This window comes from Saccostrea echinata, unplaced genomic scaffold (assembly GCF_033153115.1).
Source record: "Saccostrea echinata isolate AGI-Se365-2 ecotype Australia unplaced genomic scaffold, CSIRO_AGI_Sech_v1 ptg000061l, whole genome shotgun sequence".
NCBI lineage: Eukaryota > Metazoa > Mollusca > Bivalvia > Ostreida > Ostreidae > Saccostrea > Saccostrea echinata.
The window spans coordinates 1,542,894-1,559,833 of record NW_026889810.1 but is presented as its reverse complement, the minus strand read 5'-3'; the positions used below and the strand labels follow the sequence as shown (position 1 = coordinate 1,559,833).

Sequence of the window (16,940 nt, the reverse complement as noted above, 5' to 3'; positions counted from 1 at the left end):
AATTTTTACATTGAAATAAATAGGAAAAATCTTTAAAAATCTTCTTCTCAAGAACCTCTGGGCCAGAAAAGCTGAAACTTATGTGGAAGCATTCTTGGGTAGTGTAGATTATAAATTGTTAAAATCATGACCCCCGGGGGTAGGGCGGAGCCACAAAAGGGAATCCAATTTTTACATTGAAATATATAGGAAAAATCTTTAAAAATCTTCTTCTCAAGAACCACTGGGCCAGAAAAGCAGAAACTTATGTGGAACCATTCTTGGGTAGTGTAGATTCTAATTAAATTGTCAAAATCATGACCCCTGGGGGTAGGGTTGGGTCACAGTAGGTATTACAAGGAGGGATGCATGGCCTTAGTTATTCAGGTGAGCGATGTGGCCCATGGGCCTCTTGTTGAAAAAAAAAAATAGCATCTTGGACGGCCCGCAGTGGATTTCTTAGGAGATTTGCTTTATTCAGAGGAATTTTAAAATGTTTTTCTTTTCATGTGTCTCTTACCTCACAATTTTATAGGTTTGAAGAAGTTAAAAAGCGGTATATTTCTCTTAAAATATTTCAATCTTATTTGAAATAAAAGAAAATGCAATTTGTGCCACGTTTTCTAAGATGTCAGACATTAAAAAAATAACAGAAGGATATGTAACCTTAGAATATCGCACAATTTTGGTTAACAGATTTATTTAAATCGCATTAAACCTGGTTCAAATGAAATAATTGTTATGTTCAAAGTTTCAAGAACGAGTTTTGATACTTTATGAATGTTAATGAATTACAGATATAGGGCACCATAATACAATAGAGGCATAACAAGAAAAATACATAAATGAAGAAATAAATATAAAAAAGAAGTTATTGTCTTTTGAACTATTTAAAAAGAATAATTGATTTATTATAGAAAAAATATTTTAAACTTCTTTTATGAAAGCATATTATTTTGAGACCTATTAAGAAAAAGAAAACAAAACTTACATTTCTATAGGGCATATATTTCAAAATTTGATTACTGAAAGATTTTGCAAAAAATTGATGACATCATGTGAGGCTGGAGCTATATACTAGTAAATAGGAATACATGACAAATTTCGAAATCTTCTAAAACACTAATACATTTGAATATTTGCTTAATTAATACATATTATTTTCTCGTATATGGAAATCATTATACTTTTAAGAAGCATAGCAGGTTATACTTAGTACATGTATTTTGTAAAGTGGCATTCATCAAATATTTTCCTTCATAAAATATTTTGATTTCCTTTCATTTACAGGGTATTAATGAAACAAACAAGTATATTGCAGCGCAAGGTACCAATTTTGTTTCTGTTCGTTCGTATTTTTGATGTTTTTTTCTTTAAACACGCTTAACAATTAGAAACAAGTAATTCCGTGCTAAAGATATTTATGTCTTTAAAAGGACCTCGTCAGAACACAGTTATAGACTTCTGGACCATGATTTGGCAGGAAAATGTCAACCAATTAGTTATGCTCACCAACCTCAAAGAAGGGAATAAGGTAATGTCAAGTATGATATGATATTGCTTACCAACCTAAAAGACTTATTTATATAAGGTTATTAGATGGTAATTTAACAAATTACTGAGAGTGAAATATTGGTAAAATCTTATATATTGATTCGTTACCCAAGAACGGTCTCTATATTTTAAAACAAAAAATTAAACAAGGCAAACTACTGACAAAATGTTGATGATACAAGGATATTAACAGCCCGTTGAAAGTCAACATTTCGCCATTTCTTTGGTTGATACAATGACATTTTTAGCATATACAATCTATCGTTAAGTCGAATATTGACTGAAGCTTTTCATATACATTTAAATTAATAAGACATTGCTTTGATAAGGAGCACAAGGCATATCTGACCGGTCGACTGGGGATGCTTACTCCTCCATGGCACCTGATCCCACTTCTGATGTTTCAGAGGTCCGTGTGTGCTCTGCTCGCAAGTTGTATTGTTTCAATGGACTCTTTTGAGCTTGATTACTGTATATTATCTTCATATATATATTTTTTTCACATACCAGAAGAAACCAAAATAGCTATAGGATGATGTTTTTGCCATGAGATTAGCTGCCCATAAGCAGTTTTTTTTTTTTTGGTTTTTAACCCCTTTACGAAAAAAGAAATGTTTAAGAATCTAACATTATCGTACATCTACTTACAAGACAAAATGTTCCAAGTACTGGCCTGATCTACACCAAACTACTACTTTTGGTGTGGTGTCCATACAGTCGGAGGAGGAGCATGAATATGCATGTTACAATATCAGGAAATTCAGAGTGACTCATCAAGGGGTAGGTCAATAAAAGGGAAGATATGCCATATTTGAAATTAATATTTCTGGTTAAAGAACTCTATAAAAGCCATCAGACAAAAGTCCATTCAGTTGATCAAAAAAGTCAGACAACACATACTTTTTACCACATGATAATGCACACACTGTCCAAAACACCAAATGCAATTGATACAGATATATGTTGTTGTATTCTTTATTTTAATTTCTGTACTAATAACGTCAAAGACAGTAAATTGATTGTTCATATGGGTCTTATTTTCTAATACATTTATGTTAGCTTTTTTTCATGGGGAGAATTTTTTTCTCTCTAAATAAAAGCACATTTAAAGAAGATATGCTTCTTTCAAAGCGTAAAATGTTTTGTACTTTTCTTAAAATTAAATCTTAATCATATTAACGATAAAGATTCAAAAGTTTGAAAAGTATCATCAATCATAATTACAAGCATACATGACATTTATCAACCAAAAACATTAAAAGTTAAAATATAGCCCTATTTGATATCATTATCAATTTTGAGAATTGTTGTTCCTTTATAGTAAGACATCTACAATATTTTGCTTTCGTTCCTTGTTCAGATAAAGAAATCCCGCGTAGTAACCCAGTACCACTATACTGCCTGGCCGGACCACGGTGTACCAGAACTGCTCTGTCTTGTAGTTTTTCATGACCACGTGACAAGGACAGCTTATCAGCAAAATAGTGGTCCTACTTTAGTACACTGCAGGTTATAAAAGAACAAATTGAAATTTATTTTCATACAGTTTAATTACCTCGATAAATAAATAACATATTTCTCGTCTTATAATCCTAGCGCTGGTATAGGCCGTACAGGTACATATATTGCTATAGACGCTTTATACAAAGCGGGAAAAATAGAGGGAAAAGTCAACATCGCCGAGTACGTGAAGAAAATGAGAGAAAACAGAATGAACATGGTTCAAACTTATGTGAGTGATCTTTGTGAATGATAAAATTTGCATAGTATTTGTCTAGAAGGAATGTATTTAAAAAATAAAGCTATAGAATTCCTTTTTGATCAGTTTGACGTGAAAAAAAAAGCCTTACTAAATATCTGTCAACAAAGTCTACGAAAAATTCTTTAGTTCCTAAAATGAATATAACAAATATACAAAAAAATATAAACTTGCCCTTATCCGTTATGCAAAATTCGGAAATTGCTTATATTTGACAAATAAAAATTTCATTCTAAACATTTCAGGAACAGTACATGACTATTTTTCTGGCACTTGACACTATGTTCAAAGCTCCAACATGTGTACAAACCAAACATGAATTCTTAAGGAAAGCAGAGTTAATTACAAGAGATAAACCAGCCAACAAGAGTGAGCTAAGAATGGAGTTCCAGGTAAATTTTTAAACAGGGAAACTGGTTAGGTAAATTATTATTCAAGGAATGAATTTAATAGCTATCCAAGTTATACTGGTATAACGTGGGTTTTATAAAATAGCGTGAACTGTTCTTGAGTAACTATAACTTTAGTAGCTAATAAATTCTTTTCTTATAATTTAATTTTTCATCATTAAATGTAAAAAAAAATAGACAATTTCTCCTTCAAAAATGCCTTCAAAATGTACGTATTTTGAATTTAACGTCGAGCGTATTGATACGCTATCGACGTACGTCATTGTGACATAGGCAACCCAGGTTATACGATATATCTTAATTTTTTCCAATCAAATGACGCGTTACAACAAAAAAAAAAAAATTAATAATAAAATGTATTAAGATAAACCATGATTTAATCATAAAGCACATATTTGATGAAACGTTTGAAATGCAAATATCTAATGGAACATACTTGAAAATATCTTATAACAGACACATGTGAAATATCTGTGTATATACAACTTTTTTTTATGTCTCATACATGTTCGCAGTGTAAAAAAATGCTGAAACTTAACCGGAAGAAATGAATTAGATCAAATGTTTTCGATATTTAGAATCTTCTACGAGTGCGGCCCTCGTACACAGAAGTGGATTACAAGATTGCAGTACAAAACGGGGATAGTAACGCTGTTCTTCATCGTAAGCATACGAATTTGTAATGAAAAATAACGTTCATTTACTGAGCATAAGAGGAAAATGTTTCTTTTCTATCAATGTCTGTCTGCATGTTGTACGTATTATTTGACCGTTTATTTCACCCCTGGAATAATTTCAGATTACCCATACGACTAAGTGTTATTTGGTTAAATGAAATATGTGGAGATAACGAACAGTATTCGAGCTAAAAAGTCCATTAAACAATGAAAATAGGAGCAGAGCAAACACGGACCTTTAGGACATTAGAGATGAGATCAGGTGCCGTGGAGGAGTGATTATCCCCTGCCGACCGGTCACACCCGCCGAGTTCTTCTTGTCATGGTCGGGAAATAACCGAAAAATCCGTCGACAATTCAGTGTGTAATAAAAGGACTAACAATAAGTATGAAAAAAGCCAGTCAGTATTTGACTTAATGAAAGATTATATTTGCTGACAAGGTCATTGTATCGACCTGGCGTAGAACTTACGAAATGATGACTTTAAACGAGTCTGCTGATATTCAAGTTTCATCAAGTTGTTTGTCAAAAACTTACCTCGTTTTAGAAATTGTTCATACGTAGAGTATGCTCTGGCGTATCGAATCAACTGAAAGATATAAACACCGTACGCAGATGATAAGGGTATATTGCTGCATAAGTAAGGGAAGTTTACGATTGAAAAGATAAAGTCATCACGTTTATCATGAAGCTTTGTTGTTAGATTACTATTAACGTCTTTTTCTAATAAAATATCCAAATATGAAACAGATATATCAGACTCTGTGTTATCTTTTATTTCAAGATCACTGGATATATCATGTCGACATAAGAATGGAAATAACCATTGTTAATTTACAATATCGTCGATATTGTCGATATATCTAAATGTCAAATTGAAGGCCACAGCAAGTGTTTCTTTCTTTTCACGTAAACAATTTTGAACAAATTCTGCTTCATATGAATACAAAAATAGGTCTGCTAATAATCGGGCGCAATTGGTACTCATGGAAATTCCAATAGATTGTTGGAAAACCTGGTCCCCAAAAACCACATAGATATTGCCAATCAGAAACTCGAGCTCTATTTAAAGTTAACTTTAGAGTGCTTTGTGTACAATGAGATTTTTTTTTTATAACAAAGTAATTTTGCAAATAACCGATGACAAGGTAATTAAATTACGAGTTCCATTTTTATTGAAAAAGCAGCTGTCAACGATGTCAGAAAATCTGGAATTTCATTTATCATGGAGAATAGTTGTATATAAATTACAAAAGTCGTAAGTTTTTATGTTGTTGAATTTGATAATTTTTTGTGTTTTCATATGTTCCAAAAGTTTCTTTGAATTTTTTAGTATCCACATCTGATTTTACACCACTTCTCGAATATATTGTTGCACAGTACTCGTGAAGTTTCTCCTTCACTACTGTTAATATCTTAGTGAGGTGTAAAGAAAGAGGCTTTGTTGAACATTTACTGGAACCCACTATGTATCTTTGTTTGTAAATACATGTATGGGTAGTGACATCAAATTTTTCAAAAGTCTATAACATCAAAACTTACGATTTTCTCTACACTTTATACAACAATTTCTCACGATAAATTAAAATCTAAACTTCTTGATATCATATACAATTGCTTCTTAAATAAAAACGGATTTAGGAAATTTTCACCTCTAGTGATTGGACAGAAGCATAATTACTATAGTAATTAAATAGTAAAAAACCACTCTGATTGTACACACAAGAATTTTGAAGTTGGAACAATCCGTTGGAATATCGGTGGATACTAATTGTGCTCCTTTATTAGCTGACCTGTTTTTATATTCTTATGAAGCAAAATTTAATAAAAAAAAAAACTTCTACACGAGAAGAGGAAAACACTAGCTGTGGCCTTATGGTCGTTATAATGACCTTATTAGCATTGTGTCGTTTTTTTGGCTGACTTGTTTCATACCAATTGTTAGGCCTTTGTTTTTGAACTGAATTGACTACGGATAGTCCTGTCTATGTGATCAATACATAGGGTTCATGGCGGGTGTGACTGGTTAACAGGGGATGCTTTCTCCTCCTAGGCACCCGATCCCTCCTCTGGAATTTCCAGGGGTCCGTGTTTCATGGCCTCTTCATATATTTGTATTGTTTATGGATTTTTTGAGATCGATCACTGTTCGTTATCTTTATCTTTTACATTTCTTACTGTGATGTACTGTTAAACTTAACTTAGAATTTTTAATGAGATTTAGGGGTTCAGTATCTCTTTATTGACACACCAGTGATAAAGGTTTAAAAAAAAATATGAAAATACATATTTCATTTACATGTGAAATTAAAAAAAAAGCATGCAAGCATTCGAGAAAAAATATAACAATTTGCATAATGTAAATAGTTTGATTTAAAAAAAAATAAATATTGAATTTACTACCCTAAGAACTTTAATATTATAGTAAACTATACTTGTCTTTAGTAAACTCTAGCTTACTATAGTATTTTTTTGGGTTAGAGATGTCAGATCACTTTGATCCATCTGTTGCCAGAGTTTGACTATATTTCCCAATTATAGTAAGATTCAATGAAATGTCATTCATATCAGTGATGACAATTTTTTTTATTATAATATGGCAAGGTTTAATGTGAATTATACAAGTTGAAATATTTATGTCCCCTGGAATTTTGTTTTAATTTTGAAGGATACTTCAATGCAACAATCTGCGCTCTCAATTCCTTTCCTGAACTGAAAAGCGATAGCATGCATAGTTACTTACTTTGACATGTTGATATGCTACATGAAGGTGTCTGAGTAAATGACTCTGTATTGTGTACAATTTTTATAAAACCCAGTTTTCTCTTTTAGTTGACAAATACAGTATGTTCCTGTCGTCACGTGTACCAAAGCGCGGGAATTACATCAATGCTGTTACACTCTCTGTATGTATATATATTTTTCAATCATGGTTCGTGTGAAGTAATGCATAACATTATGACATATAAAACATTATCAGAACAGAGCGTATTTACACAAGTATTTTTAAAGATACTGGCGAACAGGCATAGTTTTACATAACATTGTGTTTGATAACTTTACTTGCAGATTGATTTTAAATTTATTTTAGAAATGCAGGAAAATATGTAGAAGTTAAAATTTTCCTACAAACGTTTCATCCACCAAATCATAACAAAGATGCGCTTTGATTTAAGACTTATGCACTTCCCCATTATAAATATAAATATATTTTAAATTTTAGTCTTACACCAATCCAAATGCATTCATAGTAACACATTATCCCTCACAAGAGGACGCTGTTGACTTCCTTCGCCTGCTCACTGATCATGAGTCAGATATTGTGATCTGTATGGATCCTCTCAGTAATATTGAATCAGTGAGTAAATAGATATCTTTTAATATTTTTAACAATTTTTTTAACAGAAATTAATAATCAACATAAGAATTTCAGTACTTACTTTATTTTATATCTTTTACAGAGAAAAGCATGGCTACCAGACATAAACAGTTCGAAAACTGTATCCCTATACACTGTACATAGCGAGCATGAACAATTAACCGACGTGAAATGTACCACAATCAGCGTTACACAGAAAATGGTAGGTACATGTAGTTTATGCTGGGTGACAAGTAAAGAAATATTTCCAAAAACAACCATAACTTGATAGCCATCAATCATTGAACAATTGGAAGGCAGTCATATATTAAATGCAAAAAAAGTAAAAATAATGTCAGAAGTTTTAAAGTCATTTGATTTTAATTTGAAGCCACATAAAATGATTATGGCTCGACATTGAAAAAACCCCATTTCAAAATAGAAAATGATCTTTATACAAAGGTAGATCCTAATCGGCAGAAGATGTATTATTCCTTTTACATCAAAGATCAGCATGTTTACTGTTATGCGTAAACATTTTGAATCAAAATCTTAAGAATCTTTTGCAATCAAGAATAAATTTTACACAGAACTTTCTAATAACGAGTACAATTATTGTATAGTCACTGGAATACAGTAAAGATGTATAGATGTTTTACAAAAACATCCTTTTCCTCTTTTCCTTTTCCTAATATACGAATATAAACACTATATTATTCAAATTTTCAAAATCACTTTGAAACACAAAGAAATCCTTTATTTATTTATTTGTTTGTTTGTATGTTGTTTAACGTCCCTCTCGAGAATTTTTCACTCATATGGAGACGCCACCACTTGCCGGTGGAGAGCTGCAAATTTTGTCCTATACTCGACACTAACGGCCATTGAGCAGTGAGGGGTCTTTTTCGTGCCAGTACCTACTGCGACACGGGACCTCGGCTTATACGGTCTCATCCGAAGGACCGGACTCCACGTCCAAATCCTTTGAGCAGTGAGGGGTCTTTTTCGTGCCAGTACCTACTGCGACACGGGACCTCGGCTTATACGGTCTCATCCGAAGGACCTGACTCCACGTCCAAATCCTTTATTTAAGATCAAATTGACTGTTTCAAGTATTGATAAATCAACCGCAAAATTCATTTCTAGTAGTAAAATTCCTTTGCTATTTGAAATGAGATTTGTAAGTCCTTTATACGATTCTTTAACCTTCTAATAATTGTCAGTAAGAATATACAATTTTACAATTTTTGTTTAATAGAAATTAATTTACTTCATGGTAAATATGTTTCTTTTTTATCTTTCTCTAAAGGCGAACGTCGAAGAATGTTCAGTGTCAATTATAGAGCCAAAAGAAAGCTCGAAAACTATCGAACATGCCCAGGCAGTAGCGGAGATGTTATGTTTGGTGTCCTTTGCTCTTCAAAGTGAAACAGAGGGTCCAATTACAATAATCAGCAGGTATGTTATGTTAAGACAATAATTATTGGAAACTTTTGAATGGACATACATTATGAATTGGTATCGCCAAGAAGAAAAATAGCGAGTTATCTTTTTCTTTTTTGCAATAGATATTTTTAAAAAATAATAACCCCCTAAAATGAAAGAAAAAGTGAGCAAGCTCACATACCCCACTTGCAAAAAATCGTCACATCAAAACTTCTTGCATATAAGGACATTCAAATCTTTGTACATGTATGTTATAAATTTAATTGGGCTGAAGTTTCTAGATAAATAATGGAATCAAAATTTCTTGGTAATATACAAATCTATACATTATGTCTTAAATACCTACAAAGTCTCAGGAAACTCAGTGCATGAGTTTTCCTGACAAACTGTTATTTAAATTCCTCAGTGATTTTGATTTGTTAATGAGTAAGTCCATGTCCAACACATGACAATTTACACATTTAAATAATTGATGGAAACAAAATTATGATGTAGTCTTATGTATTTGTTTATATACTGTACTTATGAAATTATCTAAGGCAAAGCACCAATTTGAGAGGGGGGGGGGGGTTGGTTGAGAACTATCCAAGATTTTGTGTGTGTTTGTGTTAAATCATTAATATTTTGATCTCAAAATCAATAGGGGTCTTTCAAGGTCATAAAATATTTCACATAAAATTTCATTACAAAAGCTGATTTCAGTGGATTTCCTTATTACCTAGCTGGAAAGTTTCTTCAATAATAGGCAAAACTCTTGTGACAAAAATAGTGGAATCTGAATTTCCTGGTAATACGGACATTTACACACTGCGTACTAAATATCTGCAAAGTTTAAGCAAATTCTGTGCAGCGGTTTCAGAGGAGTTGCACTGACAAACTGTTCATCTCTATATTCAAGATATGGCCAAAACTGTAAGTTGAAAAGTTCCGAAATTCCCAAAAAAATAAAGGAATCGGAATTTTCTGGTAATATGCACAATCTACACATTGTGTACTAAATATCTGCAGAGTTTGACGAAATTCTGTGCAGCGGTGTAAGAGGAATTGCACTGACAAACTGCTCATCTCTATATTCAAGATGTGGCAAAAAATTGAAGTTGAAAAGTGCCGAAATTCCTAGAAAAAAATAAAGGAATCGGAATTTCCGGGCAATATGCACATCTACACATTGTTTCCTAAATATCTGCAAAGTTTGACGAAATTCTGTGCAGTGGTTTATGAGCAGTTGCGCTGACAAAAAAAAAAAAAAAAAAAAAAAAAAAAACAGGACTGACTGACTGACACACTGACTGACGGACGGGTCAAAACATTATACCTCACGCAACTTGTTGCGTGGGGTATAAATATCGAGTTTCTAGAATGTAGGTTCTGCGTTTGGTCAAACAGAATCTAGAGATATTCAATAATATATAGTACGTCAGATACCGAAATAACTGCTGGGTTATTCTGTCATCACAGAATATAATATGAATGTCATATTGACCATTAGGAACGTTGGACTGACCTGGTTATAAGTGCATATATTGAGTATGCTAGTGGTCGTAATATTTCAGTTTTACATTTAAAAGAGGGGAAACCGCCTATTTCCTTAATAATATGACTGATTTTTCAAAAAGAATACTGGAATTTTTTCTCTTTCTCATAATTGACAATGTATTAAAATAGAAAGACAAGGCTAGAATCTTTATTTTAACAGCCTTTTCCCGACTGTAGTTGTGCACATTAAGAATAAGTTTTGTAGAAAAATAAGATATACAAAATTAATCTTTCAACGCCATAACAAACACTTGAAAAACCTGTAATCACCATTTATTTACTAGATCTTGAAAATAATACATTAATGTAAAATATTAGTGTTATTTTTATTATAAGTGATAAAACAGTCCTGTGTGGTGTATTCTGTGCTGTATATAACACACTACAACAATTGTCTATGGATATTAATATTATTTTTATTATTAGTGACGGGGCAGTCCTATGTGGTGTATTTTGTGCTGAATAAAACACATCACAACAGTTTATGGATAATAATATCATCTATACTTATAAATTAATAAATTTTGCAAATAAACTCCGAAACGGATGCACCAGAGTTTTTATTTACTCCTTTAAGAATACACTAGATACAATATGATGTCCGTAAACTATATTTAGATTTAACTCGCATTGTAAGTATCGTACATTAAATTAAAAGTCTACTTTTATTTTCTATAAACAGCCATGAAATAGCAAAAACGTGAGTACGGTGGCGGTTCCGGTTGGCGGATCTAAGTTTCTGGCAATTTTCAATGAAACTGACAACAAGCAATCGTTTATTTATTTCATAAAACGTCATCACTGAATTATTCAATCAAAACTTGATTTAAATGAGATAAAAGAAATAAGTTGTGATAACCGATTAAAAAGGGAAATGTGCAAATTATTTTTGTCATTCACCGATCTCAATATTGACGGAAGCTTCTAGAACATCATATAGCATCGAGCACGATGTTAAAAAGAAAAACGAGACGATTATAGCTGCAGGAACGTAAAAAAAGCTTATGTGTGAATAGTCATTGAAATAATGGTAAATCATTGATAACACTATAAGTTGTGAATATATTTATACATTGAAAGACTATTACATATATGTAGTAGATTTTCCTAATAAATTTATCGGTAAAATGTGTAAATATTCCTCACTGAGAGCATCGTGCCAACGAACCCAAGTACAATTTCTACTTCGTAATAAAATTGCTTACATGAAAAGAGAAAATTAATGAATAAGATATTCCTCATAAAAAATTAAAGCTGTAAATTTTTGTCCTTTAATCAATACATTTCAGTTTTTTTCTGAATACAGTCTTTTGTATCAAATACTCGGCCTATTCATTGGGCGTTAAAAGCTCATTTTTACACAGGTACTTGCACCTTGGTTTATATATATGTATGTACCTTATTGATATGTAAAAAAGGTAAAGTACATTTTTTTTTACATATCAATAAGGTACATACATATTTATAAACCAAGACCCAAGTACCTGTGAATTCCCCCCCCCCCCCAAAAAAAAAAAAACAATCAATTTATCAGTAAAATGTGCATATTCGCTGCTTTTATCCTTGACGGAAATGAAATAAGAGCATCTGAAGTACAATGTCCATAACATAGTATAACAGGTTTCACAATAAACATCAATTATTGAAATTAATTTTTTTCAATTTTTAACAAAAAAAAAAAAAAAAAAAAAAAAAGGGGGGGGGGGTTGTTGGAGACGCACATGCGGGATTTTGAACAAAGTATTTTTTCCTGCTATAAGCCTGTAGGCTGTCAGTAGAAACTACAATATATTTTCTGTCGGTAGTGGTATAAATTCAATTCCCCGCGCTTGCGCGGGATTTCATCTAGTTTTTATTATCAGTGACAGAGCAGTGCTTTGTGGTGTATTTTGTGCCGTATATAACACGCTACAACAGTTGTCTATGGATACTGATATTATTTTTATTATCAGTGACGGAGCAGTCCTGTGTGGTGTATTTTGTGCTGTATATAACACACTACAACAGTTGTCTATGGACGGCGAGTTGGACATTTTCTCTACTGTCCGTCAGTTACAGATAAGACGTCCAGAACTCTGCTCCTCAATGGTAATTTCTGTATCATAAACATTGATTTTTTTCGATAAATGATAATATTTTTTTAGTTCAATCTTTCGTGGGAACAGTGTTTCCTTAATTAGCATGTGGTATCTACTGAGTTCATTTCAAAATTATGGTAGGAATACACTTCCATTGAATTTTAATTTTAGGATGAATACAGAATGGTTTACGATGTTCTGTTGAACTACATCCGGACACAAGGAGACACATCAGAGGAAAATGTTTACTACAACCAATAAATAGGATAATCTTATGGTACAATAGACTACTGTAGGCACAGCATTAGAGGAAGCAAAATCAGAACTATGAACATTTTATCTGCTTTTTCTATAATAAGAATAAATGATTGAATCCCTTTAGGTATGAATTAATAAAAAAAATATGGACGAGGGAGTATTCTGATCATATCTTTTTTCAAAAGAGCTTCGATCGAGGTCTGTGAAAGTTTTGACACAGAGACAATTATATGTATTTGTGGTTTATGAATTTGTGCGAGCGACTGACCTGTCAAAAAAATCAATAGCATTTTAAAAATATTTTCTATCCTGATTGAATGGTAAGGTATTGATTTCATACTGTCATACATTTTTACTTGTTTTGTTAGTTCACAGAAAGATATTACATTAAATACTGTGAATTAAATAATAAAATTTACAAAGAAAATCGTATTTACATGTTTAATAGATGATCTTCGTACCCCATTACATGTATCTGTATGATTTATTTAACTTTATATACATGTATTAAGAACCCATCTTTTATTTTCCATGGTTATTAATTGTCTTATATTTACATTTCCAAATATTTTTCCTTAAGATTCTTTGCAAAGTAGAAAAAGTTCACGTTCTCATGATCTACCATGGGATGAATAGGGAAATTTCCATTGTGAGGTAATTGAATTAAAAAAAAGTGTAAAACTTTTTTTTTCAAAAATGATCCTTGAATGACAGAGATACGTGGCAAGTCATAAAAAGAAAACATAAATATAAGATATGAATTTAATTTTTGATAGTTCATGAGGTACATGAACTACAACGCTTCACGCCTGCATATTTATCATGAAGCACCAACGCGCTTCATGAAATATACCGGCGTGAAGCGTCGTAGTTCATGTCCTCAGGAATTCTAAAAAAAAAAAAATAAATTCCTACATTAAATTTTCCAAAAATTGCCAGAAAAGGTTTTATGACGCAAACAACAAATTCTGTTTAAAAAAATCTCTCATAGGCTAGATGGAAACTTTGTTCAGTGTGTGAACCATTTTGGTTTTATAGTTATACGGTACTTATAATTCACCCCAAAAAAATACAGGAATGTTTGGCTGCTAACCAGAATTATTGTACACTCAATCGGATACTCCGCACACTGTGTATATATGAAATCGTCTGAGGTGGTCCGTGTGTGTAGGATAGCGAGAAAATAAGACTATAGGTTTATGTGTTTATACCGCATTACACAAACGAGCACTCATAGGAAGTTAGTTACGCAACACTATGATGGCAAGTTGACCCCGTCTTCGACACAAGTTTGAGCAATTTAACACAACCAATTGAAATATTTTTAAGAAACAAGCAAATCTATAATCCATCATCCTCTTTTCAAAATTAACAAATTGCATAAGAAAAAAGATTTATATTTACATGTAGATAATTAAATGAATTATTAATTAAAAATAAAACGTGAAAAGTCAATTAGAGAAAGACCTAAAGGTTTAAGATTAAGCTGTTATTTCTAAAAAAAAAAAAAAAGTAATTAAATACAGGTTTACTACTAAATTTTTAGCAGTTTCTGCCTATTTTCTGTCAGGTCGGGTAAGTATACATTTCAAAGGACGGGGAATTAAATTAGCGATTTACTTGATTTAGCCTTAGGTACTGAATAGCATACACATCCAAATGCCATACGTTTACAGCAAAATGCTTTAATACAGAAGTACTGATACGACGTGAAAATATAAAAAAAATGATTCCAGGAGGTATTTTATAATTTTTCTTATGGGACTTCAAATTGTACAAAATTTAAATGTAACGTCAGGCGGATCGATACGTTTTTAACTTGGTTTTTGTCGTTTTTAACTTGGTTATGCCCTTGCAATATTGGAATTTATAGATGACCTCAACACTGCAAGTGAATTTGCTAAAATCACATGACTGCCGCATCACGCGACAAGTCTAAATAAGAAATCTAATCGTCCTCAACATGTAGAACTTTTCAACCACATTACATTTGTCCGATAATAGTAAAGTCGTAGAAAGAAGCGTCCATCCTTGTAAAGAATATTTGCTATCTAAAAAAAAATTCCCCGATATTTCCATTTGGCACCTTAACTGTATTGTGTTATCAAAGAAACTGCATAATTATAAAGAACGACTCAATCTATCAGACTATGTGAATTACATTTCAGCAGGAAACATTTTGCAGACCCAGGATGCGACATCTCTCGGGCAAATGTTTTCATTATCATCTTATGCATGTAGCACTCCATGTCTTTATGTCTATTACATGTATCGTTAGCAATTCATGTCTTTACTCGTAAACACCAAATTGTCAAACTGTTTTTAAAAAGCAGCTACGCTTCTAAGAAGGGTGTTAATTACATATCCTCTTCCAGTGGAATATTTGTATTCATATTGCTTATAAAAGTATCCAGAAAAGACTAGTAAAACTACAGTTAAATTAGTTAATAATCAGAAATTATATAAAATCAATTTCACAAATGCTTTTCATGTGTATATTTATTAATTCATGTACATTTAAAAAATCTTAAACATCTTAGAGAATTCCAAAAATGTTTTTGTTTATGTTTATTTATGTCAGTTAAAAGTCACATACATTCATCAGTGTGCTGTTGTAAGACTAAAATTAATAGTCATTTGAAGAAATATATGTGCCTCACTATAATTTTTTTGGTTATTTTTTAACCCCCCCCCCAAAAAAAAAAACGGTAGGATGATAAAAAAAGCATAGAAGACTTTTTCAATAAGAATTTGCCAATAAATTCCCCTTAAAAATTATCTTTCATATGTTCAAGCAATGATCAGCTGTGTATTCAACAATCTCACCCCACCCGCACTCAATGCACCTGTTTTTTTTTACTTACTTGCTGAAGTTGTCTGATAAATTTTAATTTTTGTATAAAGCTGTCAGAATTTCTCTATTATACACAGACACACAAATAAAGTAGATCAGTTGACCAGAGATGTGTACTGTATTATGCAGTTTGAAGTCATTTCAGAGCACAAGTGTCATGTTCAATAGAGCGTAACTAATCTCTACCAATCGTCTCCTGATAGTGAAATGCACGGGATAATCAAGCCAAATAATGTACGTTGTTTTCACAAGGGTACCATTTAGGGCTTCTACATGGACATTTTAAAGGTGTAAAGATATCGTAGATTTGTATAAGGTAATATATGTACACAGTGAACATTCTAAGAAATAATGAATGAATATCATAAAGTACAAAATTTAGCTTTAAAGATATACACGCTATAACTTGCGTCAGTTAAAAATAAAGTTGGAAATTTATTTATTTTGTTTACCAAATAAAGTTACGAAAATATTGTAAATTACACAACTGGAAATGAACGCATTATAAAGATCTCAAATTATAATTATTTATTATCCTACTAGGAAAGTAATGCTATATTTATATTCATGCATCATGTGACACCGTCGCTACTTTCAGATTGATAAACAAAAATGGCGTCAAGAAAACGAGGTAGGCCGTTTGGTATACAAAATAGCTTTTGACATGGATGGCATACGTTTTATGTTTAAAGATACTTATCTTTGAAAAACAACCATTATTAACCATCTACTCTGTAATGACAGATATTAACTTTTATTCAAAATAGTAGTCAATATGCAACGTATCTCGTTGTCTATGATTTCCCGCGGACATGCGTGTCTATATACTGTTTACGCACTTCCTTCATCAATATTCATGAATAGGCTGAATTCTTAATTGCAGATCTTGCCTAATTGTTTTGTAATTACAACGAATTTAGTAAAACTTTGTGGAAAGTAATTATTTTTTATTACACATCATGTTTCTCAAATCATTTAATCATTTTGTTTCACATAAAAAATCGCGTTTATATAGCGTGTATATCTTTAA

General features: G+C 31.8%; 1 protein-coding gene across 1 annotated transcript in view; it reads left to right on the top strand.

The window, feature by feature from the left end:
* LOC133175167 (receptor-type tyrosine-protein phosphatase epsilon-like) overlaps positions 1 to 13,249 on the top strand; it is a 66,661-nt gene extending 53,412 nt beyond the window's left edge. Inside the window, exons 11-23 of the mRNA XM_061310285.1 lie at positions 1,270 to 1,306; positions 1,416 to 1,513; positions 2,185 to 2,313; positions 2,894 to 3,042; positions 3,130 to 3,265; positions 3,538 to 3,684; positions 4,281 to 4,365; positions 7,213 to 7,286; positions 7,604 to 7,738; positions 7,842 to 7,961; positions 9,048 to 9,196; positions 12,673 to 12,808; positions 12,970 to 13,249. Of these exons, the coding sequence (XP_061166269.1) occupies positions 1,270 to 1,306; positions 1,416 to 1,513; positions 2,185 to 2,313; positions 2,894 to 3,042; positions 3,130 to 3,265; positions 3,538 to 3,684; positions 4,281 to 4,365; positions 7,213 to 7,286; positions 7,604 to 7,738; positions 7,842 to 7,961; positions 9,048 to 9,196; positions 12,673 to 12,808; positions 12,970 to 13,059 (1,485 nt within the window). The 3' untranslated portion in view covers positions 13,060 to 13,249. The remainder of the gene's footprint in view (positions 1 to 1,269; positions 1,307 to 1,415; positions 1,514 to 2,184; positions 2,314 to 2,893; positions 3,043 to 3,129; positions 3,266 to 3,537; positions 3,685 to 4,280; positions 4,366 to 7,212; positions 7,287 to 7,603; positions 7,739 to 7,841; positions 7,962 to 9,047; positions 9,197 to 12,672; positions 12,809 to 12,969) is intronic.
* Positions 13,250 to 16,940: the final 3,691 nt, after the last annotated feature.